At 41.9% G+C, this 27,105-nt stretch overlaps 1 protein-coding gene across 1 annotated transcript in view; it reads right to left on the reverse strand.

Annotated features, from left to right (window-relative positions):
* Nucleotides 1–2,789: 2,789 nt before the first annotated feature.
* The window catches only part of GLRA3 (glycine receptor alpha 3), a 113,393-nt gene continuing 89,077 nt past the window's right edge, over nucleotides 2,790–27,105 (reverse strand). Inside the window, exons 6-10 of the mRNA XM_066632331.1 lie at nucleotides 23,452–23,589; nucleotides 20,249–20,463; nucleotides 14,017–14,163; nucleotides 8,609–8,695; nucleotides 2,790–3,071 (exon numbers count right to left, since the gene is read on the reverse strand). Of these exons, the coding sequence (XP_066488428.1) occupies nucleotides 2,790–3,071; nucleotides 8,609–8,695; nucleotides 14,017–14,163; nucleotides 20,249–20,463; nucleotides 23,452–23,589 (869 nt within the window). The remainder of the gene's footprint in view (nucleotides 3,072–8,608; nucleotides 8,696–14,016; nucleotides 14,164–20,248; nucleotides 20,464–23,451; nucleotides 23,590–27,105) is intronic.

Below are 27,105 nucleotides of genomic sequence, written 5' to 3' on the forward strand. Positions count from 1 at the left end.
GGGCATGGGGGGAGGAGGTGTTCCGGGGCAGCAGGAGGCCGGGGAAGGGCAGGGAGAGGGCAGAGAGGAGGCATGTCGGGGGAGGGAGGGAGGAGGGACTGGTAGAGGCGGGACTGGTGGCCGCTGGCCCGACAGGAGGATCTTGATTCTACACTGATGCTTGGGTCACCGTAGAATCAAGTAAGCTCATTGTGGGGCTACTTGCCTTACCTGGGGGAAGGGTACAAAAGTCCCCTTCTCCCTAGAATCCACCAGCATTGCCCGGTTAGTGTTTAGGATGCATCGGCAGTCATTTTTGGCACAGCTGCAGCCCTGTATGCCAGGCAGCTCAGGTTTGGGCTACCTGGCAGTTATCACTGTGCACCCTTATTGCAAAGAACCTGGAAAATCTTTGGAGTGCTGCAATGGGGGTGGTCCTTCCCAGCTGCACTGCCCACACTATGCTACTGCTTGCATTCTTCTGGAGACCCATTAGAATGGGACTTTTTGCCCTCCACCTTCTGTTCTTACTTATTGGTAGGACAGCTGGGGTCAACGGGCTGAGATATTTCTCCCCCATTGCCCTTAGAACTTTCTATATGTTATGATCCGGAATTTAAATTTTTCCTTTATCCTTTCTGGACCTGCATAAGACCCCTCCATATCCTACACCATCAGTGCACAATCCTTTCGCTGAAATCCCTGCCCTCAGACAAACAATCTAATATCAAGCATAATGTTTTCATCCTCCCTCTCAACATCTCTTTATGTAAGCACATTTAAAACAAAAAGCTTCATCAAGTGCCTTCACACAGGATATCCTATATAGGATAAAGCCTGTCTATACCAATTGCTCCCCTAGAGAGTATATGAGAAATTATAAAAGAATATTCCTATGCACACTTATGTAGGAGTAAGTACCACTGAACACAGTGGGGCTTACTTCTAAGTAGATAGGCATAGAATTGCACTGTCAGTCACTTTGCATAAACTTGATGCAGTTTTATAGGATAAATAATTCAGAGCGTTCATTTCGTGCCTTTCTTACTGTTTAAAGACAACTATATTCTCTCAGCTGACAATGAATGTCTTACAGTTTTTATGACACTGACTTATATCAGATGCTTATAGACAAGAGCACACTTTTGATCTTAAGAGTCATTTGAGGAGTATGAGTTAGAATATGGAGCAGTTTAACCACCAAAGCTGGTGGAAAAGCTTTTCTTTTCACAGGATTAGGTGTGTACATTTGTTTATAAAATAAGCAGTGTACAGAGCGGGTGGCCGGAGCAGGGGTTCCTCAGCTAGGTGATGTGCCATGGGGAGTGACTGGTACACCAGCTGAGCCCTGCCAGGCAAGAGGCCTATACCATGTTTGGTGGAGGATGGGCCTTTCAGACATACCTGAGGCTCCAAACAGCCAGAAATAGCCATCCTAGAAGCAATTCAGTGGTGTGTGTGATTATGATGATGTCACCACATCACCACCAAATCACTTCTGGGTGCCATTTCAGAAGGAGAGAAAGAGAGAGTAGGGAAGAGAGGCAGGAAATCTGGAAAGCAGTTGAGGTTAGTAGCCGAGAATGGCTCCTCTTGCTGGTCGCTTCAGCACTCTCTGCCTTTTGAAATGGGAAGGCAAGGAGCCATGAGGAGGGCAGCTGGCAGTTCTCTCTAATATGCCATCATTGGTAGTCTCACTGAGTCATTAGTGGGCCAGCGGTGAATGAATGTGTGCTCATGGTCAAGGGACTTTGAAGATGGCCATATTTACCCATGTAACTGAGAGATTTGCTCTTATGTAGACTAGGGGCAAGGTAAGGGAGGTAAGGGCAATGCAACTCTGAGGTAAGAGAACAAACATTCCCTTATCTTGAAGAGGCCTCCATGACTGTCATCCAACTGCAGGATGCAACACATGCCCCATTGGCATGGCTATGTCAGTATTGAAAAGTTGGTTAGGATATGGGCCTAAGTACCTGGGACAAATGCCCTGACAGAAGGTCCAGTTCTGCTCTAACCTGTGCTCTCTTGATTTAAATGTGATATAAGTAACTCCCCTATCTTTAATCCTCTCAGAAATCCTATCATGGTCTATGGTAAACTTATATGTACAGACATGGCCTGCAAGCAACAAACTCCTTAGTTCACAGTAGAACTGAAGTATTACTATAAACATCTCATTGAATAAGTGGTTTGATGATTGCAGCTATCACATCTTTAGGAAGTATTTTTTTTAATGATGTTTCTCTTATTAAAGTAGTATAACCTAAAATGTGTCCTGTGTTTCATATAGAAGCCATAGACAGTGCCCTTAACTCTAAGAATGTGCTTCATTACCTAAAAGGGAAACCACATTAATTAACAGTGAAATTTTCCAGAACCAAAACCCAAGGCAAGTATTTGCTTACAAAGGAGATTTAAAATTGGAATAACATCTCTGTTAGTATGGCACTTATCTAAAGACATCTGGGACTCCCATTGGATAGATCTTAAAAAGACAATTGAATTAAAAATTGTAGCAAGGAAAGTCAAAGGATACTATACCATTATGTATCAGTACATATAAACACACTGGCAGTAGAGTTTAAGTCTAGAATTTTGTGATTTTTATGTTGAAAAAGTTGGTTGCTCTTAGTACATGTGAAGTAGAAACTCTGTTGTAGGGGATACTGTATCTTCATTGGATGTCTTTCTTCTATCCCATTGTGACTTTGCATAGCAAATCAAATATGATGTTTTTCCTCCATGCCCTTTACGAGCCAATCAATATTTGTACACTGATTTTTACCACTGTGGAGAGCTGGAAAAAGTTAATCTGGCTTTTGGTGAATGTCCTCATGCCGAACGATTTTGTAGATGACCCAATAAAAAATGTTGAATATCAGAAAGGCTAATGGAAAGCAAGCTCGGGAGAGGGTGTCGATTTTCTTTGCTCGATCAATGAAGACCTTCCTCATGTCTTCGGGGCTTTTTGGTACAGCTTGCGTGGGATTATTTGGGCCTTTTGGAGCCACTCCATCCTTTGCTTGTATACAGGGCGGTCCCATGCCATAGCCCGTGAAACTGAACCGGTTCTCTCTTATATCATCGTCCTGTAAAACAGGTACACAAAAGAACTCATTAACAGTCTTCATTGGGCAGTTCAAAGTCTGATTTTTTAAAAATACTCAAAATCTGCATCTTAACTCCCAAAATATTAAAAATACAACTGCAGACAGTTTCCCTCCCAAAACTACAATTTTGCAGCTATAAATGAGGTGATTTCAATAACCAAGCCATTGTTTTATTGCTTCTCAAACATCTGTCTTGGTCACAGTTTTGCAGCTCTAAAATACTCATTGACACCTTTCTACCTAAGAAGTGTTAAAATGAAACATTTTGTCCTGAATTGTGACTGTATATTATATTAAGAGAGTGGTTTCTTACAGCCACCCAGATGTAATTGTGGTGGCTATAATTAAGCAATGAGCTGGATATAGGTTTGAGATGCCCGTTGCATTTATGAAATACTACATAAATATAGATATTTATGTAAATATAAATATAGATATTATGTATTATATTACATTATGAAACATAAATATCTATGTTCTTTTGCCCAAAGAATACTGATGTTTATGTTTACATAATGTAGATATTTATGTAAACATAGATACTTCGATATTTATGTAAACATAAAGCATCTTTCCTAATAACCATGTTGACATCTGAGTTGGTAACCAGCGCAAGTAAACTGGCTGCTAGGAGGAAATCCGGAAGCCTAGTTTACTATATATTAGATGGCCAAATACAATAGGAAATGACAAATGCTTACATCCAGAGAACCACGTGGCATGCTGTTCTCAGGAATTGGACTTTCCCACTATCTGGTATTCTTTAGCACCCAGGGCCTTATTCCAAAAAAATAATTCTGGGGGTTGGGAGACTGCCAGTGCCCTGGGAAATAAGCAGAAATCATGGCCCACTTACATAACTAGAAGTGCCATTCCACTCACACAAAAACTGGATCCAACCCATTGTGAATTATTGCTGACAGGTATGAACCACAAAAACATGAGGAATGTGTCAGAGACTATAGTTAAAAGCCCACAATTATGATGGGGACTGTCATGAGAACTACAGAAGTTGCCAGGACGACTGAATCAAGGAAAAGAAAAGCTTGGAGAACTCTGGGAGATACGGTACAAAAAAGACCACCAGAACATTCTGTATTCAAAGTGATTTTTCAGCAGTGGGGGAAAGCATATTCAGTGACACATTTTATCCCCTTAAAGAGGCCTTGGTGAGAGGGAATAGAAATCCAACACTTTGAAATCATCTCACCGCTAATTTTCAATTCACTAATAGCACAAGCCTATGCATGACTACTCAGAAGAAAGTTCCATTAAGTTCAGTGGGTCTTATTCCCAGGTAAATATGTGCAGGATTGCAGCCTAAAACTATTGTGTGGACTTGGTCTATGGAAAAGCTACCATTTAGAACTGGCAGCCCTGGATGCTGGAAGGAGGAATTTGACAGGGGCATCCTGTATGTTTTTATTATTGAAGTTTTCCTTGGGGCTTGAAGTATCTCTGTTGGCTGTTACTTCCTTCCCATTTCTTCTATATGAACATTTTACTTTTAAAAGACATCATAAGAATACTACTTTTGCCCAAAGAATGCTGATTTGCAAAGACTGCAATGACTATTGTTTAAGGAAGGGAAAAACATAATTTCAGAATAAACGTATATTGTACTAATTCAGTTCAAAATTTGCTCTTTTCAGTATCATTTAATGGCATAAATTAAGGGACATTTCTCACATTAATTTTGACATTAATTTAGACCTCTTACTGTGAGACCACATTCATCCAAAATAACTTGTCAGTGAATATACCCTATCAAAAGGCAATGTGAGATCATGCCAAACAAGATATAAACAGTTCTAGGTAAATTATGGGCAGCACAATCCTAATCCCCCCTCCCGAGCCAGCTGAAGTCCCTTGTGCAGGATTCTGAGTGTCACAAACATGCCGTAAAGCATATTTGTGGCTACTCAGGAGCAGGCTAGGCCAGCACACAGACATGCGCTGCATTGGGAGAGGGTAGGTTTGTGTTGGCCCAGGCAGGCCAGCACAGGGTGGTAGGAGGGCATGTTGGAGGTGGGAAGAGTGCATTTTTGGGTTGGGAGAGGGTGGCCCTGGAGGTGAATGAGGCTCAAAAGGGAGGTGGGACCAACCACAGCAATCCAGGCCAGATCCTTACTCCTGTCCCCATCCCAACCAGTGTTACATGGGCCATTTGGATTTGCATCCACAAAATTGCAGGTGCAATTTTGAGTAGCCCCATAGGGTAGCCCCGTAGGGTAGGCTGGCACATGACACAGGGTAAGGGGAAATAAAATCCCCTTACTCCAAGTTGCTCCCCAGCCCACACCTACCTTGCACTAGATTCAGCGCAGGCCTGATCCAGCACAAATTACAGTTGCGCCCTTAGTGATCAAAGAAGATAGTCTTTAATTGTTGCAGTTTAAGAAAATGTTTTTCTCTCATTAATGGAAAAGAAGAGAAAAGGCTACACAGTGGTTGTTTTAACAAGAAGAATTGGCATATTATTTTCATAGGGTGCCTGGGAAAGGTATGCGTTGAGAAGTCTCCGTTTGTAGGACAGTTACCTTTGCCTAACTTTTTCTAGGCTGCATGCAGAGTCGGCAATTGAGCTTGACTTAAAAGAATTAGTGAGAAATGATCAAGTGTAATAATTGCAACAAATTCCTTCCAAAACCTGCAGGTGGTGCCAGAACAATTCATAAACAGTAGTGACTGAAATCAGCAACTAATCTATGTGCTTAGCCAGGTACAACCACACAAACTATTTCTAGATTGACTTTGCTGCAGCTGTTACTATGCACAAAGAAACAAAAAGCAAAATGAACATAACATAAAAAACTATGCTTTGAATTAATAACAAATGAAAGTGAATAACAAGTGAATAATAAAAATACAAAATGATGGTAACATGTAAATGCTTATGATATGGTTGCAATGAAATCATTTTTAAAAGTTTTATTTTTACTACTATGAAACAACATTTTCATTTTCATCCTAATTGATTATACTTCAAAACTTGGCTTACAAATTACAGAACATGGACTGCAATTGGTTAAATGCTACTAGCACTTAACTTGGGTTGCATCCGGTAGTGACGCATAATATTGTCTACAGTACTATCTGTCTTTGTAGCAAGATCCTGCTCAATAGAATGTAGTGAGTGTAGTATTAAATGTGAAGAAGGTACCATCTTTATCATCTATAATTAAATATTCTCCTCTTCATCACAGGTAGATGGAATCTCTAGCAGTGTCCCTGCAATATTGCCACAGTTGTCTGCCATTTAGATAACTCAGATGTGGAAGAAAGTGCCAGGAAGTGTTTCAGAAACACTTTGCAGAAGTGGATTTTTAACCAGGATTCCACCCAAACTTCTGAATTTAGAATCATAGATTTGGACAGGGTCTCTGAGATCATCAAGTCCAATCCCTGCCACTGCAGGCTGCCCTCAACTACAGCATCCCTGATAGATTCCTATCAGGCCTCTCTGCTCAAAGACCTCCAGTGATGGAGAGTCTGGCATCTGGAAACATTCTAGAATGGCAAATTCAGGCTTTTAAATGGATCCAGAATGTATATGGTAAGAAGTCATCATCAACCAGTTTGTTACACTGGAGACCACCACACTCAGGTGACAGAATACATCTAAAGAAAATCCTGAGGCTGCAAGAGGCTTCCAAAAATAATGATAATAATAAAAATGGGGTTGCCTTTTCTGCTATTTTTTTGGGAGGGTGTGGCTTTGAAAAACTTATGGAGCTCTTGATGCTCTGTCAAAATTGTGACAACCACTTCAGTTTTCCCAAGATGCCTTGCTCTAAGAAGGAAATATAAACATTTTTCCTCTAATCAAAAAGCTACTCTCCTGGAGCCTGCCATTAATGGGGAAAGAAAGACATGTAAAAAGCAGAACTGGAAGTGCATTGCATATTGTTTAGCTAACACAGAGCTCTGTACCTTTGCTCCCCTCTTCTCTCCTCCTAACAAAGGCAACAGAGAAGGCAGAGCATCTCAAAACTTTTCTTCCTTTCCCATTTTTTCTCCCTCAAAAATTGCTTGCCTCTCAAAAAACAAAAGTGTTCCTCAAGGAAAAGACATTTTGGATCAGCACTAGGGTCAATGGAAAGAACTTTGGAAGCCTTTCAGACACAGGGCCCAGTCTCCTGTCCCATTCCATGATTGCTGGAATGCTTCTCGAGGCAGTCAACTGTCAATCAGGTGTACAAATGAATTAATGAAGCTGTGCCTTTATTTCAGAATCTACTCTACCTAGTTCAGTAGTGTGGACTGCTGAAGAAATGTGTAGCTCTTTACAAGGAACAGGCTTGGTGTGACTGAGAACAGCAACCTCAGATTACATTACAATGAACAGACAAAGAGCATGAATGATTTTCAATGGTTTTTTTTCTCATTGCACACTGACCTCTGTGGTCTTCTCTATACTCTTTGCCTCTTGTGATGTCACTTCTGGCTTCTGAGAGACTTGTCTGGGTTCTGTGGCTCTGTGTCTAGGCCAACTGCCTGCAGTAACAAATTGTCTGTCCCTCTTCCTCTTCAAGCTCCTTTAGGAACTGCCGGAGGAAGAGGGACAGTCAATTCATTACTACAGACAGCGGATGTAGTAACAGAGCCGCAGAACCTGGAAGATGTTTAGAGTGATTTTCAATCACTGTGCTCGAAATTCCTGCAGCACACCTGTGGACCTTTCACGGCACAGCAATATTCCACAGCACACCAGATGAAAATCTCTGGCGTACATGAAGGATTCCTTTCAATGAAGTGGCACTGAGGCTGGAGGTGCAGTTCTCATCCACTGCACTGTGAAATGGGGGTAAGAGTGCTTTTCTGGGCACTGGGCATTCTTTCTTTACTTCAGATGGACTGGGGCTATACTCTGTGATAGGGTACCTTTTCTGCATGCAGGTCCCAGGTTCAACCCTTGGCATCATGAAATAGGGCTAGGAAAGACTTCCATCTGAAACCCTGGTGTGTCACTCTCAGCCAGTTTAGAAATACTGAGCTAGATGGATCAATAGTTTGACTCCATACAAAGTACTTCCTATGTTGGTGTATACATTAACATTTGCAGAGACTACAAAAGACTAACAGTGCACACCTATCCATGTCCACTCAGAAGTAAGCTTAATTGAGTTCACTGGGACTTACTCCCAGGTTAGTGTGTATAGAACTAACCACAGGTAAATGTCTAAGCTTTTCATCAGTAACCTCAATTCCTCCTGAGCACTGATATTGTTGGAATAGAGGTATTAAGCTGATAACCTTTAAACAAAGTTTTGCAGCTGAGGAAAATGAAGTGTGAAATTGGTGTTTGGACCCAAGATGATGCCTCACCAATTCTGATTCCTGTAGAAAATAAGCTTGTACTTTTCCATTAACAGTATGTATCATCACATAGAAGTCATAATGGAATTTAACAGAGTCCACATGAAGAAGACATTCGCTCAGACAAATGGACTGCGCCTTTGTTAATGACTTGGGAAGCACGTTACGACAAATGGGACATTTTCTACATAGTTTACCCTTAAATTTATATTGTAGATTTGAGCCAAAGTCCCGTCTATGAATTCTGCACTTCTCATGCTACGCCGCAATGATTCACTGATTTCCTTTTCATCAAGCACTCCCTCATAAAACTTTCAGCACCATGCAAGGTGGGCCACAAAGAAAACAAAAGAAAGCAAAAGGAAAAAAAAAAGACATGATTATCAAAGGCTGCATATCATCTGGAGAATTCGGTACTAGGATGCTGAGGTTTTTAGATCAAAGTTCCTGAAAAGTAAATAAGGAATATTAAAATGTAGCCTTAGAGCAAACTATATTTTTCAGTTCAAGTACAAACTTGGTATGCATGCTTGCTTCTTTAAAGTGGAAATGTCAACAAGCACAGCAATATCCATACATATCAATTATGTATGATACATCTCAGGCTGGCTCTCTGCACTCTCTGTTAAGTGATTTTAAAGGGCAAAATGAGTGTAAATTTTAGTTGTTTTCATATTATAAATACAGTTAGGTCCCCCTCCTAAATATAATTGTACTGACCATGATTCATAGAAAGGCAGAATCCCCATTTGTAGAGTCCCTACAGTACAAAGGAACGTTTTCAATGCCTCTTTTCTACAAATGATACCACTTGCAACCATAATTTTTAATCAGTGTAATTTTTTTTTAATCAGTAGAAGCTCCTTCCATCAGTGAAAGGGAATGTTTGGATTTAACACCAATCATTCTGATGCCTGTATTGTGGATACTCATCACACATGGGTTAGCTTCCTAGTGTTTATTTTTTCCTTCTGAATTTCTCATGATCTATCTCTCTGCTATAATGATAAGACATCAGTAGGAAGTAAGGCAGCATATTATCTAGCCATTCATTTGAAGCCTACAGCTAGGCACCAAGGTCAATTTTAACAGCTGTGTATCCTAGACAGTACAGCTGAAATGAATTTGCTTTCTTAAATCAGCTTTGGAAATCAACCAGTGTAGACTTCAAGGTCAAATATCAAAACAATATTCAATATCCAGTATTAATATTTCAGACCTGCTGTAACGAGAGGGAAAGTTGGGCCATGCACATGCTCCCTTGCACGCTGCACATACCATACAATGTAATGTAATGTGCATTTACGTGAATATACACTTTCAGGCTCATCCTCACACAGCCTTAAACATACTTTGCATGTACAATTCAATTGCTCATCCCCAATTGCATCATCATGGATACAGTATTTCTGGTGTAAAGATCATGTGAACAGGCCATTAGTGAGACAAAGCAGAGTAGGGAAGGTTGTAGAATCCTTAACCAATCAGGAAACAGCTTCTTAAGTGAGTTAAATAAGAGATAACTGTCTCAACAAGAGATAGCCAAACTAATCTCCAATACTCGAATTTTTCATTTTGAAGTCAAATTCCAAAATTATAATCTGATTTTTAAAAATATAATAATTTTGATGGATTTTCTAGACCAGAGTTTTTCAAAGTATGCTCCTAGGAGCACTGTAGCTCCAGAGATCCCTTCAAGGCTCTGAGCACCCCATACGTGGCCACCTCTGCTCCTGGTCTGGTTTGTGCCAGCGCTCTGGGGCTCTCCAAGACTCCACACATGTGCTGGTGGGGCTCCCTGAGATTACTTTTAAGAGTTTAAAGGGCTCCAGAGACCAAAAGGTTAGAGAATCACTGTTCTAGAACCACTGTTCTGGATCAGGGGTGCTCAAACCCTGGCCCGGGGGCCATGTGTGGCCCTCGGGGACTCCCAATCTGGCAGGGAACCCCAGTCTCCAATGAGCCTCTGGCCCTCCAGAGACTTGCTGGAGCCCATGCTGGCCCAACACAACTGCTCTTAGTGTGAGGATGACTGTTCAACCTCTTGCATGAGCTGTGGGATGAGGGCTCCCTCCACTGCTTGCTGTTTCATGTCTGTTTCACGTCTTTTGCAGCAGCGGCAATGGAAAGGTCGGCCTTGCTTTGTGCAGGGCCTTTTATAGGCCTTGAACTATTGCAAGACCTTCATTCATTCTTATAAGTTCTAATATATTCATTTATGTAAATTTATTCAAATTAGAAATGTAAATTAATTCTTTTTCCCCATTCCCCCAACACAGTGAGAGATGATGTGGCCCTCCTGCCCAAAAAAGTTTGGACACCCGTTCTAGACCACTGATCTGATGCAGTATAAAGTGACTCTTTACATGCCCGAATCTAACAGCCCAATTCAGGATGGGAGGAGGGCTCTATGACAGTGGAGGAATCTTCTGCTGTTATAAAATGGCTGCTGATGGCATGCGCAGTGCTCCATTGGTGACTATTCTGCATGTACTTCTGCAAGAGGCAGCAGTTCTGCAGCGTTGTTCCTGGACCAGGTAAGGCAGCAGTGGGGACAGGCAGACTGGGGGCAAAATTTGGCATGGAGAGGGAGGAATGGGAGGCGGTGGGAGGAGAGGAATCCTGCAGCAATGAAGCATGCTGGATCCCTCCATTGAGGAGCTCCCCACATCTTTTCTCTCCACATGCATACACCACTAGAAGTGGAGGCGTATGTTCGAGGAAATACATAGGTGGCTGTCAAGCTTACCGGGAGGTAAGAATAAATGTTTTATATTTACCTTGGGTCTCCCTCCCCGCTAGAAGTAGTGTGTCCCTTTTTGGTGTGGCTTCATTGGTGGAGGGGGAAGAGGATAAGATTGGGCCCTAAGTAAATTATATCTCAGTTACTCCCTGTTATACGTACTTCACCCATAGTATTCAGAAGAAGAAACATGATACGTTTCTTTGCTAAACAGGCCACTTTGACTCATTCAGATGTTTTTGTTCTAATAGGCATACATGGAAATATTGAATCAAACAAATCCCTTTGACATACTCTTATTTCATCTCTTGGTTTCTTTTCTTTTCCTGTTTAGCTAAAATTCAATGGCTAATTTTATTTTTTTTTAACTGTGGCTGCAGAGTAACAAGATAATCAGAGGCTAGCACTGGAGAACCAATGATTGTTTAACCCATGTCAGATGGGTCACAAAGAAGCACTAAGCCTTATAATCATCTCAGGGCAGAGGCAACAGGAGAAGCAAAGCTGTATATTGAAATCCAGTTAATGAAATCCAACTTCACGTTCTGATTTACTAAAGAGAAATTCATTTGCTCTAGCAAATGGAATCTGTTCGTAGTTCTCTAAAAAGTATCTGTTGCACAGGCACCTCAGCTTGATATATATTCTCACTGCTGCCAATTCGGGCACACTATAATCTCTGGATGATAGGAAATCATCTGCTAGGGGCATTAAAACTTCTAGGTCACCTCCAGCCACATAAGCCTATAAAACATCTGTGAACACGTATTTAAATTTGCATCCTGCATTGTCCCAAAAGGAATATTTCAGTTAACTCTTTGTAGTATGTTAGACATCAGCTATTCCAAACAGAAAACTGTTTAAGAAACAAATCGAGGCTCAGTTGTCCTCTCTCTGAAATCGACTTTGCTCATTGGTTGGTAAGAAATCTGAATGTTGTCCTTGAAATAGGAGGGCTTTCCATCTCTCCTTCAGGAAACTAATTGCATAATCCTATTCACTCCTTGTGCTGGTGCAGCAACCACTGAGCCAGCATGTGCTGTCACAAACATGCCATAAACAAATTGCAAAAGTGTGGAAAACAGGGAAGCCAGTGTGAAGACCTGCACCATACCTCCGGCATCAGTGGAAGCCTTGATGCACACTGTAGCAGGCAAGCTCCATGCTAGGCAGTGGTGGGACGGGAGTGTGGGGAGGGGGTGTAATGGGGTGGGGGGCAGTAACAGGACATATTGGGCTTGCGATGGGGGCAGGATCAATGGCACTGCTGTGTGCCATATCATATTCCCCTTTCTAGGTCAGATCTGCCCACACAGGTCCACTTGGACTTGCACAAATCAGCAGGCACAGGTCCAAATAATCTGTTGCCATGGCTAGGGTTTTCCCCAGGCCAAGGGGACAAATGTGCCCATACCTCAATGAGACCTCCAGTCTGCTCAATTCCCATGCTGGATGCAATGCAGCTGCTTTGGCCCTGCTGCATTGGCGATGGATAGGATTGGGCTGCCTGGATGTCTTGCAGGCCTTAAGTGAATGGGTGAGTTACCTTTTTCACCACCCACAAGGAGCTACTAGGCTAGGAGGAAGCACGAGCATTTTTTTTCATTTTGACCGCCACTAAGCATCCAGTCTTGGTCTTCTGGCTACTTTCTCCATAGCCCTCATTTACATTCCACTAAATATTGGATCCTTCCAGCTGCATTTGAAAGTAGAAGTGTGAGCACAAAAAAGAAAGAGGAACTGTACCAAAGAGCCAGAGAGCCAGAAAGAAAGGTGAGGTGCTCAAAAACTGAAAATAAAATATATGCCCCAAACATAAAATATGCTCCCAAAATTTCCACTTTTGCTTTCCTTGAAAAATAATGTATTGCATTGTTTTGTTCCAGTAACAAAAGCTACAGCAAATCACTGAGGGCCGAACTAAATAAGCATACCTGCATGGGTGAATCCAGTGTATGGCACTCCCCACATTTTTACCTTTTCAAAGAGTAGTGGTGAGAGCCCTGGATTTGAATTAGAACTGTGATGAGGAGAGAAAAGGGGGGTTAACCTTTTTTCTCCACCACATCTTCCCTCTGAAATTGTCCCCCAAACCATGGTCTGTCAGTGTGGTATGGCCTTATCAATACAAAAATCATTTCTTCCTGTAGTTCCCAGTCCCATGTTCCTCTCTACAGGATCGTGAATCCCCCTTCCTGTCTATGATGTAGCCATGTCTCAGGAGCCTTGTGCTCAGTTCTCAGTCATTTTGTGAGTAGCCCATAGACCAAACTTCATTTTGCCTGCAGAACAAGGCTCTAAGCAAAGCAGAAACTAGTTTCAAATCTGTAAATTAGAATTTGGCCTACTTGTAGCATTTACTCGGCTTGCAATGATTGCCTCTCGCTTGCATACAAGTAGTAAAAATGTACTTTCAGTCATGAACAGCTTCTAATGGAAGAAAGTTTGTTGTTTTTTAAACCTTTTAAAAAACTGAATGCATTTATCCAGGCCTTCCATTACACCATAATAGGAAATTATTTTAGTACATCTCATACCCGTCTTTTTCATCATGAAGGGGAAATCTGCAAGTATTCTCAGATGGTGAAATTAAACTCTTTGCAAAAAGCTTGTACAAGACTCCTACCCCACTTAAATCCTCTTTAATCCTCATTTTGAAGGTTTCAGTTGGATTTTGAATTGCATAGACCTTGTGCTGGCCTTCCGCAAAAAGGAGAATTAACAGAGTTAACCCTGTGTTAACATGTTATTTGTTCAACCGCTTTTTAAATAGTATGCCATTGTTACAAAGCGGGCATTGTTACAAAGCCTTTTTTTTATTGTTCTGCTTGTATTTCTCTAGCTTGCTCTTGTCATATTTACCTTGTTCTTCTTCCTCTTTCGGTGAAATCTCAACAGTTCTTTATGCTGTCTTGAGACAAAGTTTACAGCTGCATATTCCAGAAGTGCAGAGAATACAAAAAGCAGACATACTGCCATCCAGATGTCAATAGCCTTGACGTATGATACCTAGAAAGCCCAGAGTAGAGCATGGTTGGTATTACAAACACAGAAGGGAAGTGGAGTGTCTTTTACTGTCAAAGGAAGAGAAATGCATAGGTCTGAACCATAGTGAAAGCTAGCTATAACAAAGGGCAAAGGGCACGCTATAGTCCTCGTAAATGTAACATTTTATGAAACACTCTTTACACTAAGAGCCCTAACTTACTGCTGTGCCAAATATTTAAAATGAGATACCGTATACTCACTATTATGCTAATCACATACCATGCTGTCTACATTTGTCCTGCAGGTCTAAATATCAGCACAGATGTTCACAATCAGGCCAGGGTGATCCTCCTTGTTACATGTTGCATTTCATACAGGAAAAAAAATCTTATTGTAGAATAGGGATGCAAATTACAGACCAGGGAAGGTTCAGGGGTTGGGTATGTTGGGCACTGGCTATCACACCAATGAGAGAGGACTGCTGGTCAGGTCAACACCTGAACTCTTAATATCAGAGGCAATGGTAACACCCAATGCTCCACCAGAAGGTGGGGCTAAATGGGGATGCCAGCATAGAAGTTTGCCACATGGTCCCCAGCAATCGGGCACTGACACCACTGCAGCTCCCCACTCTTTTAAGGCAGATGGTGCTCAAAAAGCTTGTATACATTACTTTCGTTTGTCATAACCAAGAATAGGAAAGCCCAAATAAAGTTTGGATTGCAGCCTATATGTTTCATTTTATCAGGTTGCTAATCTGAACAGCAAAATCAAAACCATGTGTTCTAGATTCCTAGAATAGGTCCATGCTGTCTATAAGTTTTTCACAAGTAAATATGAGCTCTTATTGTTGATCTACTTTGTCTTCGGTATTCTTTGGATCTACTTTGTATTTGTTCTGTGTTTTATTCAAATTATGGCTATTTTCATGTGTTCTTGTATTCTGTGAATTTTTCTGAAGGGCAGTGTATACATTTCATAAATGAATACAAAAACTTTGAGAACATTTCTCAGAACAAATTATCCATAGATAGTGAAAAATAGGTTCTCTAAACTTCCCAATACTGCAGTTTTGCATTGAATGGGCAGCCCAATCCTGAAGCTTTTGGCTCTGTGGGTGTGGCAGCACCAAAATGGCTACTACTGCATCCAGCAGCACCACTGAGGTGGCCGGAGATCTCCTTGGGGGAAGGCGACTTTTTGTCCCCTTCCACCAGGGAAAGCCCCAAACCCTGTAATGGAGCATCTCAAGTCTGTGCCAGCTATTTTGCAGAGCAGAGCTCTGCTGGTCCCATCCCCTCCCGCCCTGGTTCCTCTCTCCCCCCCCCCACCCTCCCCCCACCCCAAGGCCCCCACCACTGCTTGGAGCGCTTACCTAGATCCGGGAGGCAGTGGACCAGCATTGACCCCATGCAGGGTGTCGAGGATGTGCCTTATGGCACATTTTCAACACCCAGGGCCAGCACTGGCACTGCCTGTCTACAGGATTGAGCCCTAAAATAACCATTTACTCTCTTATTTGCCTGATAATTAAGTTTTTAGTCCTACTTTGGCCTCTTTTTTTAGAAATAACTTATTGAAAAAATAATTTGTCAAAACTAATGGTGTGTGAATTCACTCTTGAAAAATCAGAATGATGGGAGGCATTAACTGTAAATGAAAATGGTGCTAAATTTAATATAGTAAAGCAGCTATTAGGGGGCTTTTTGATATGCAGACAGGCTTGCAGTTATTCTCTGGCTCTTTAAAATATGTGCTCCCTTCACATCCTTTTGATATAAAACAAGTGTATAATGATTTTGAGCAATAACAGTGCCAGGTTGCCAGCACCAGGTTGCCACAGACAAGCACTTACCCCCACCCCTAAGCTTACCACTGGTGGCAGGTGAAAACTTCTCCCTAGAGGCCTGTGGTAACACAACCCTCCAATTTGTGTATGAGGGGAGGAGAATCAGGGCAGGGCAGTGGTATAATGAATATCTCAGCTGACTCACACCACTGCAGGGTTGAGAAGGCCAGTCTAATCAGGTGGGCCCTTGGCCACTGCTCACCTTGACTGACTTTGACACTGCCCTGGATTTAGAATAGCAAGGGAGCATTATTTCTCTCAAAAGCATTTGAGCTATTCAGGGCTCAATCTTAACCAACGTTCCAGCACTGACCCAGCCACAGTACAGACCCAAGGTCAGGTAACAAACATGCCCTTACCTTGAGGTGGCCCCTCTTGACTGCCTGCCACTGCAGGATGCAGCGCATGCCACCTTGGCACAGCTGTGTCAGTGCTGGAAAGTTGGTTAGGATTGCGGTCTTCAAGAAGTAGCATATACACATTATTTGGTGTGTACTCAGTATCTCAGCTGAGCTGATATTCTCAGTTATCACAAAAGCAATTAAGCTACGTGTCCTATTGGAAAATTTCTTTTGACTGCAGATATTGTGCGAACTATTTCTTAGTTCTGAATATTCAGCATTCCAATATTTCAAACAGTTTGACACTTAAGATGGCTTTTCCCCCTCAGTTATATTAGGGTAATGTTCTGCTGAAGTCAACATCAGATTGCTTCAAAGTAAAAGAAAACAGAAATTGACCTTAGGATAGTAAATCAAATAGCAGGTATCACCCTGTAGTGATGTTTTCTGTCTGCCATCACTCTGTTAACTACAGGAAATAATAAGACCTGTGTGTACAAACCAGTGTGGTGTAACTGCCTAAAAGTATGTTTGCTATAAAATGAAATAAAAATATTGTTCAGACCTATGCTATGGCAATGGGTACCATCCAATGGACACTTACAATGCTACATCTGAATAGCAAGTAAGATTGTGGAATGTTTAATAGGTCAGCTTGTTATGATCTATCCTCCGTGCTTTTCTCTGTTTTACTGTATTACAGCACACTTTTATGCATTCAGCAGCAAGCCTGGTTGAGTTTAATGCAGCTTACTCCCAGGTAAGTGTGTATAGAATTGCAACCTTACAGTGAATTCCTATGCATGTCTACTTAGAAGTATGTCTCATTGTGTTAAATGGGGCTTACTCAAAAAAAGTGTCGCAGGATTGCTGTAGTTTCAATGATTCAACCTAATGTATTTTGAATCACTATGTTGGCTACTTTGCGCATTCTGCAAGTGGAAAAGTGGGTTAAAAATATGTTTAATAAACAAGCGCTGCCCTTCTTTTAAGTGCAATTTAGATAATTCATACTTTATTGGTTTTTATAATGTCTAGCCAATTAGAAGTAAACTGCGTAACGGAACAGTTTAAATGGTAATAAATGCTAAAATGCTCAACTTATATTGAGCCTACTAATAAACAAATTTTGTATCCGTGGATCGGTATCTGCAGGTTTGGCTCAACGTGGGTCCCCTGGATGCACACTGAGACAGATTTGGCCCAATCTGAAGCCTCTGAAGGTGACTGGACCTCTGCTACAGTTACCTCCAGGGGCTGTTGTGGGGCCTATGGAGGTTGCACGTGGCTTCTCTGGGCCTCAGAATGGTTTCTGGAGGTCGTAGAAGGGTACTTCCAATTTTCAGCCAAAAACCAAAAGTGCCCATCTAGGACCTCCAGAGGCCTCAGGCCCCCCAAAGCACTGGAACTTCCAATGCCTTCCAATGTTTTCAGGGGCCTTTCTGAGGCATGTAGAGGTTGTGCACAGCCTTTACTGGCCTCTGAAAGACCCCCCCCCCCCTTCGGAGGTCATAGAGGCCATTTCATTATCCACAGTTTTCTGTATCTGCAGGGGATCCGGGAACAGATCTCCAGTGTATACAGAAGCACTGCCTGACCTGTTTTTGCTTCAGTCACTAAAAGCCAGTCCCAGGGATCAAAGCTCCTGAAGGTATGAACACAATGTGGTATACACACTTCTGCTGCATATATCACAATCACTCTGGATATGCTGTCTAAAATGGGTCAATCCCTCTTTGGTTATAATGTGTGAAAGTATTGACCACGTGGCTTGTCCCATGCTGTTGTGAACCCACCCATACTCTATATTCCTGATGGTTTTTGAAGGGGAGTATGCAGACTTATAACACAATATGCTAGTCAAGTCATTGGTTAATTATCTGCAAACAGTAATAAACATTTGTATGATGCTTTTTGAGTGCTTTTTTTTTTTTGCTTTTTTGAGTGTGCACTGTGCTTTACATATTTTCACTTGATGTAAATGTAATAACACAAAGGGTGCAATCCTAACCCCTTATGTCAGTGCTTTCCAGCACTATCCAGCACAAACATTCCCTTACTTTGAGGAGGCCTCCGTGAGTGACACCCAACTACAGGACGCAGCACATGTCCCACTGGCACCGTTATGCCAGTGCTGGAAAGCACTGACATAAGGGGTTAGGATTGCGCCCTAAATATTAATAACATCCCAATCCTATCGTTCCCCCTCTGCTATTGCAGCTGTGCTGAAAAGGCATGTGCTGTATCAAGCAGGGAGGGGGGACTGTGGAAGACTTCTGAAGGGAAGCCGCCTGTCTTCGTAAGCCTCTTGCCCTGCAATGGGTCTCCTAGAACCTGCGCAAGCAATTTTGCTTGTGCAAGTCTGAGGAGAGAAAGGAGGTAGGGAGGCTGGTGCTGGAGGGGATAGGATCCAGCATGTGACTATTGTAATCAGATCCACCCCCTCTGGCAGCCTCTCTAACCCTGTTCCTTCCCTCCTCACCCAGTTTCATCCTCTCCCTGCCTCTTTCCACCTTTTCCTACCCTTATTTTCTTCTGTGTGCTGCAGACACACTGTTGATACATGTGGGAAGCTGCAGCCAGGGGAATGCATGTTCCACTGGTGGCAAGGCCCAATAGGATTGGACAAGTATTACTATTACAGCTGGAGAACTAAAGCTGAATGGGGGTGGCTTCCCAGAGACTACTTAGGGTGTTCTTGGCAGAAGTGAGAGTTAAAGCACCAAAGCCCTGATTCTTAGCTCATTTGTTAGGCTGCCATCTAATGCACACATACCTGGGAGTAAGACTTATTAATGGTATTTGCTTCTGAGTAGATATGCATAGGATTGTGCTGTTAGTAACTGTGCTGCACCAGCTCCAATAAAATCATAGTGAGGATTGGGATTGCTTGCCATATACAAAAAGCCATTCCTGGCAGTATCCTCCTGGCATCTGTGTGGTCTGCTCCATCCTCAGATGTTAGCATATCTCTAAGGAAGGATATTCCACAGTTATGGACCAACCAACATGACTGCTTCTCAGTGCACCTTAATTTCCCAAGGCTGATGTTTCAAAGTTGTCTTCCAGAAAGCACATTAACCGAGTCATAAAGTGCTCATAAGAGGATGAGGCAAAGAAGGCAATGCTAATTAAAAAAATAAAAATCTACTAATAAATTTTAAACCGAATAATGAATTTTTTCAAGATAATTTAAATTTGCACCACTTACAGAGAATTTGGCATACCCAGAGAACTATTGAAACCAATTAGTACAGTTTGTAAGGTGAGAAAATGCCATCTCTTACCACTTCTCCTCCAACGGCTTCTGGAATGTACAAGTTGAGTCTTGTTCTTTACAAGGGTTCCATTCCCAGAACTCAAATGAATGGCAAAAATTGCATTAAAGCAAAACCATTTAAAAAACAATGTCCCTTTGCTAGGCAATTTAAAAACAGCCTTGCTGAACTTTGTGATGTAAGACAGAGACATTAGGCAGACAATCCATCAATCAGTCTCTCTCTAGGAGCTTAGAAAGTTTCACTCCGAGCCAGTGACCCCTCTCTTCACCCAGAGCACAGGGCTGGGAAAGAATACAAAGTGATTATCTTTCTTTCAGGTGCTTAGGGAGAAGGGAGATGTTGCTTGCCTGGGAATGAAGCTGTTCTAAGTGTCTGGAGAGAGAATGATTGATGAAATGTCAGCCATCTGCCCTCCCTTGCATTAACGAGATCATTATTGTTAAATGACTTTTTCCCTTTAAGGGCCCACAGAAAAATCTGTGGATAATTAGGTTATACCTGGATATGTTACAATGAGCGCATGTTTTAAGGGCAAAATGGCAGACCATGCTATGCTAAAGCACAAATAATGCACCCAATGAACCAGAATTCAAACATGTAAACCAATGTTTTTTTCCATCCAGTAGCATGCATACCTTTGGGAGTGAAGCCCGTGACCCCGAACTCTGTGTTGTCATAGTTAGTACAGTTGTGATACCTAAAGCCACTCTTGCTGGAGCTGCATCCATATTGATCCAGAAGGACACCCAGGAAAGGATGACAATCAAGAGACTGGGTATATACATTTGAATGAGATAATAACCCATCTGTCTTTCTAGGTGGAATCGGACTTCAATGCATGTAAACTTGCCTAGTTACAACAGAAAAGAACTGTTAATGGAACTCATATAGTAGTTGTGCATTTCTTTATCAGCAATGCCTGAGGCAATGACCATGTAATTCTTTTGAAATCATGTTTTGTTTATAATGACTTTGTTCAATGATTGCAGCATATCCACTTTGCCTTGCTTTGATTGTTTCCATCATTTTTGGGTACTGAAAAAGACCTTCAACCACCTCTAAATTTTTTCATTAGTTTTCTTCTCCTGCCATTTATTTCAACTTTGAAACTAGTTATACTTCATTTGAAGATCTAGCTCTTTTCATCCCAGACTCTTGGAGTGGGTTGCAATAGTTTCAAGACTAATGTATAAAAACAGAAAAAAGAAAATATCCCAAATATAAAAAGATATTTTGGACTGCTAGCCTATACATGTATACTCAGAAGTCCTATTGTGTTCATCACAACTTACTTAAAGGAAATTTCCATAGCATTTTAGCCTTATTATTATTATTATTATTATTATTATTATTATTATTATTATTATTATTATTATTATTATTATTTATATACCACCTTTCTTGGTCGTCAGATTTCTCCTCAGACTTTATTCAAGGCGGTTTACATAGGCAGGCTATTTAAATCCCCGTAGGGATTTTTACAATTGAAAGAAGGTTCTATCTTTCAAGAACCACAACATTCAGATGTTTCTTTCTGATCTGGTTTCACATTCTGGTCTCCATCCTCCCCCGCTCAGAGCAGATGGAAAAACTCGGCTCAGCTTGTCAGCTGCTTCAAGGTCGCACGGTGCCAGTGGCCTCGAACTGGCAACCTGTGGATGTTATCTATAGGCAAATGGAGGCTCTACCCTGTGACATACTGTCTTTGGAAAGGCAATGGCCTAGGCCAGATGCCTCCAAAACCCAGCTCGCGGGCCAGATCTGGCATCCATCAGGCTGCAGCAATGGCAAAGCTTTACCATTCTGCTCCACAGCCTTCACTTGTTGCAGTCTATTTTCATTGCAACTCATGCCAGACAGCTGCTTGCCCCTGGAAATTTGGGCACAGTACCTGCTGGAGCAATGGACAGTGGAAGTTGCTGCCTGGTGTGTGTTGGATTGGCTGCGACAAGCGGAGGTAGCAGTGCAGAACAGGAAGGCATCACCGCCACCATACCCAGACAGGTTATCGGGGGGGGGGCAGTGGGCCATGGTATGGAGACCACTGGTCTAGACGTTGACATATCCCCCTAGGCAAATTCTCAGTTTTTCCTCCTGCTGGGTCTGATTCTTCTTCTCAGCTGAGGTCCTTTGAAGAAAGTATAAAGGCTAGCACCTGAGTATGCCTGCTGATGCTATCGGTTCTCCTGCTATAGGAGAGGTCCGGAAGCCTCACGCCTCCTTGACTACACCCATACCTATGAGTGAACTCATGTTAACTGCAAACTGGTGAGCGAACTGGCTTTTGGCCTAAGAGACTTGTTTTTGAAGTATGGAATGCCAGTTGAGAATTGGACCAGGTCTAATGAGAATTGCTATGGGAAAGAAAGTTTAAAGAGCAACCACTGAAAGCATGATTAGTGTACAAGAAGAAAAACCAAATGTCATTTACCATATGTGAATCAATTATTAACTCTGTTTCTTTGGGGAATGCACATTTATATCTGCACTCAGCTCTGAAATATTCCCTCACTTTGCGCTCTGATTATTTACCGCAATCAAAAAAAGTTACTGAGGGGATTGGCCTTGGCGTATGGTTTGTTCCAAAGGTGTAGGAACAGTGGTGCATGTATAGTTGTGCACATCTGGCACAAAGATGCTTGATTTTCTGTGTTGCTGTGTTAGAATGCCAGCAGCAGTCCAGATCAATATGTAGATTTTTGTTTGAGGAGGAGGAGAAAAACAAGCTATAAACCATGGAGAAAAAATGGTTGTTATAATGACAGCAGAGATCAGAAAGGAACTCTTTTCCAGAATTAGTATCCTCCAGTGATAACACTAAAAATAAATTGGTTGCAATCGCTGTTTCCTTTACATTTTAAAGTGCAGGTACAGTGGGAATTGGGACATATGGGGCAGATTAAAAGAGATTTTAGTGTGTCTTGGTGACGAGAACATTTGGACTTTGAGACCTGGATTCCATTCTATGCGCAAATATGAGTTCATTGACCTCAGCTCCCCATGAATAAATTAGGACTGTGATGGGAGAAATAGTTCAATCCTATGTACATCTACTTAGAAGTAAGCCCAACTGAATTAAATGTGACTGACTCCCAGATGAATGTGTATAGGATTATGGCCACAATCTAGTTTCAGTGATCCAATCTAGACAACTTCAATTAATCTGTGTGTCTCTTTCTTAACTTAATTAGTTCTTAACTTCTATGAATATCACGAAAAACACTCTGTCACCTCCTTACTCCTCCATCACTATCCTCTCTCTTTTTCTCTTGTCTTTCATAGTCAGGAAGATCCTTCCTTCCTGATGTCCTTCATAGTGTCTTTCATAGTCACTATGAAAGAAACTTTCATCAGGACTTTCCTTGAAAGACACTTTCAAGGAAAGTGGAAAGACACTTTCAAGGAAAGGATGTCCAGGACATCAAGGAGTTTCCTTGAAAGACACTTTCATCAGGACTTTCCTTCCTGATGTCTTTCATAGTCAGGAAGATCCATCTCTTCCCATGGGTCATGGCTGCTGCAGGGATATGTGGTGGGAAGATAGCAGGTAAGGTATCAGAATCACCCTGCCAGAGTCCTCAGAAAAGTGCCACTGCTGCTGTGAGAGTACACAAGTCCTCACAACCCATGCAATGAACAGCGGCTAGAGCACTTGCATTGTGAGTACTTGCACACTCACAGCAGTGGTAGCGGCACTTTTCAGAGGACTCGAGTGGGACGGTTCTGCCTCTCCAGCCTTGCATGTCCCTGGGCTGCTGCATGATCACCTGTTTTAAATCCATTGCTGAAGAGGCATCATGGTAAAAAGTAACAACTGTCCTTTCAGTTGCTTTCCTACCTGTGTTGTAATGTTTGGTACAGTAACACAAATCTTTGTCTTCTTTCAGCAGAAACTGTGGTAAAGTGAGCCCCTCAGCAACTTGGACAGCACCGTTTTCTTGCCATTCGAAGATAAGATCATTCATTGTATATCCAACTACAAAAGGAGAGCAAAGCAAAACATGCAGTCCATTAGAGGAAGCAGCATATGGCGCCACAGCCAGTATCCACATTAAATGAGGTAGGAACATACAAAAGTCTTTACCCTACAAGACCTGTCCCTTGCTGGGAATGATACATTTTTCTGCCTGGGAAGATGGGGCTTATAGACCCAGTCCTCAGTGAGAAAAAAAGATACTCATCTGGGGCTCAGAGCACTTGTAGCCAGTTCCCCCTCTGCCTGCTCCCTACTCCAAGGTAAATTTCTCAGTGCCTTGAGATGGGGGGAGGAGAGACAGTCTGAGAGGCAGTGTTTTCCAAATGATGGCATCACTCACCTACAAGTCTCACACACTAGGAGGGAAAGAAAGCATCCTGCATCATCACAAAGCGTTCAGCAGCTATGCATAACAGGGCAAGGGACCCAAAGATACAAATTAAATAACTGATACCTTATGATTGGACCAACAGCCCCATCTTAACTAGGGTTATGCTGCCTGTAATGACAGTGGAACAGAAGTTATTGGTGACTGGGGTGCAGTGAACCAATCAGGGGGCTATTGGACCAGTCAGAAGGCAGGTGGAATGCTCATAAAAGCAAACTCCATCCTCCAGTGGTCATCTTCAGCAGCAACTCAGCACCTGACAAGCCATTCAGATGATGGTAAGATTAGTTGAGGGCCATCACTGAGGACAAAATTAGCTGAGGGGCTGCCATTGAGGGCTGAGTAGCAAATTTTGACCATCTACCCAGATTGTATGATTGATGATTTTTCACTGACTTCACATTGAGTTATTGGAAGGATATTTGTTTTCTTATTTGACTCTCTTCAGAAATCAGTGCTGTTAATTACTAAATGAACAGGAGGGAGACATTTTCTTATTCACGTGATTTTTTTGGGTCTGAGAAGTAAGAGTGTGTGTGTGTGTGTGTGTGTGTGTGTGTGTGCGCACGCACGCGCACGATTCATGAAATCTTCCCTGGAAGTTGAGGCTTGGTTGGAATGTTAGCTCTACACTCAGTGATACTATCTACAAGCACAGAGATGACTGCAATGCAAAATACTTATCATGCAAATATTTCCTTTTTTAATTTGGATCTCTGGGCTTTAAAGAGTTTGCATTTTTAGTAACAACCTGGAAAGCAATCTTAGCTTTTAAAATGGATTTGTCCAATTTGGATACTTTTGAATGCACAAATCACACACTATAATCCATGGAAGAATCCAATGGATGTATATCTTGTATCGCACCTTGTATGCTTTCAGTTGAAAACCAGCTGGGTGTAAAACAAATTATCATTTGAAGCATGTAGATTATAGCCAGGAGAAAAATCTCTTGAGTGCAAGTCATTGAACTGACAAGAAACAACTGCTGTGTCAAAACTGATTTTCTTAAATGAGATTCATTCATTTAATATATGTTTTAATTATAATTATCTGCCATGGCTACTAACTCTTTCTATGATACAATTCATTTAAATATGAAATATGCTTGGGAATTGTTGATATATTTTTCCATTTGTCTTAGCTTTGGTTCATGATGCAAGATAATTTGGCCTTCACTTCTTTCATTGCTATGTTTTAAAATCACTAGAAAAATGATTTTAAACCATTTAAAAATCTGAGATAGAAATAAATTACCTTAGAGTGTTGTGTAATGTGCCCCCTAGCTCTACTCTTCCCAGGGGCAAATCGACATCACTCAGATTAGGGAAAGGCATCCTTGGGTGCCCTGCCCTTCATGCACTCAAAAATAACAGACTTACTAGGAGACAGTGCTGCTCAGGAGGGGTTTGTCTATATATTTATAGTCTCTTGTTGCCCTTGAATACTTCTTCTGGCACCTACTATTTCATGGTCCACCCTACCTTCTTAGGCTTCCTCCCCGTGTCTCCTTTTAGATGGAGCTTTTCCATTCCAGCTCACAGGGACCAAGTTTGGGGGTTCTGCTGTACCTGGTTATGATGCCTCAAAACAGGGGTTGGAAGTGGACCCGGAGGCTGAATAAGCCTAAAGGTAAGCTGGAGTTTCTAGTAGCAGGGGATATGTTCCCCTGCCTAGGAACCAACAATAACCAAGGAGCCGTGGCCTCAGCAACTTCTTCCCCAGGCCTACCTGCTATCCCCATAAGTGTTTAATAGGTTTTACTTTTTCTTCGTGTGTGTGCACATGCGCGCGCGCACGTCCGCACACACACACACACACAGATTCCTGACATTGTATTGTACTAACATGTATATGTAATGAATGTACTACCAAAATAGGCAAAAAAACTAGCATTTCAGGAGCATTATGGTAGCACCATAGGCAGATATGCCACCATAAACATTTAGGATGTAAATATCTTTGTGTAAAGTAAGCAGGATTACACCATGGACATATGGAAGAGACAATGATTAACTTTTCTCTTCTCAAGCCATAGCTGTACAGGCAATATTCTATCAAATTAACATATAACAGTGCAAATTCACTCACATTTATCAATCGGTCTACTGTCTAGAGCTCTCAGTATGAATAAATGGAAGTATATGAGAGATTTTCAGTGCAACCACCAAACACACATTTACTCAGAATCAAGTCCGCAGTGTTCAATGGGGCTTACTCTCAGCTAATTGTGTGTGGGATTGCAGTCTTTGTGTCCTCTATGTGAATTAAACAAAATATCTAGCATTTGAAGCACAGTTCATTGAAAAGAAACTTTTGTCATTTGAATGCCCTATATGTTTTACCAGATTCTGCAGATGTGAAGCAAAATTTTCATCGAAAGCTGCAAGCCTCCCATTAACAGTTTCTTCTAAATATGGATTAACTGTGTGATCTTAGTCAATCTTTGATCACATCGTGAAGATGAGATCTTGGTTTTATGTAGCCAATCAGATTTGGATACATGACCATGACAATAAAGGCAAACATAAATTTCCCATGGTTTTCACAGTGAACAGAGGAGAAAAAACGGGATACGTTTTCCCCATTACCCAGGCAACTGGGCAACACTCCCCATCTTGCTGAGCAGCACTGGAAATTACATTGCTTGCCTTTGCTACAGGGCACAATTTTTGTCCTGATTCAAGCTCTATTCACATTTCCTTATGACTTACTAGTTGGGACCGAATGTGGAAAGGAATATGCATTCATGTGCAATGGAAGATGCTGCAGAATTTGTTTCACCTGTGTTTGTTGCTGATCTGTAAGCCTCCATGAAGAAGTCTTTAAAAGCCAGCTTGTTGCCAGAGGCATGAGCCTCTGGCATGATCTGAAAGGAAGAGCTAAAGGAGTCTTGCCTGTTTGGCTCTTTGCCTGGAGCTTGTCAGGGCCAGTTTTGCTAAACTTGTAAAATTTATCAAGTAAGTGTAAGCTAGGGAAGAAGAGTTGTATATGCAAGTTATTAACAAGCTAAGGAAGGAGAGGTAAATAACTTTCAAGGATCACATAACTTCAAGTTTTGAAGGAACTTCAACAGCCCACCTTTGCGAACAGCAGTGGCATAGCTAATGGGGTGCAGGGGGTGGAAA

The sequence above is a fragment of the Tiliqua scincoides genome, chromosome 6 (assembly GCF_035046505.1).
Source record: "Tiliqua scincoides isolate rTilSci1 chromosome 6, rTilSci1.hap2, whole genome shotgun sequence".
NCBI classification, from domain to species: Eukaryota; Metazoa; Chordata; class Lepidosauria; order Squamata; family Scincidae; genus Tiliqua; species Tiliqua scincoides.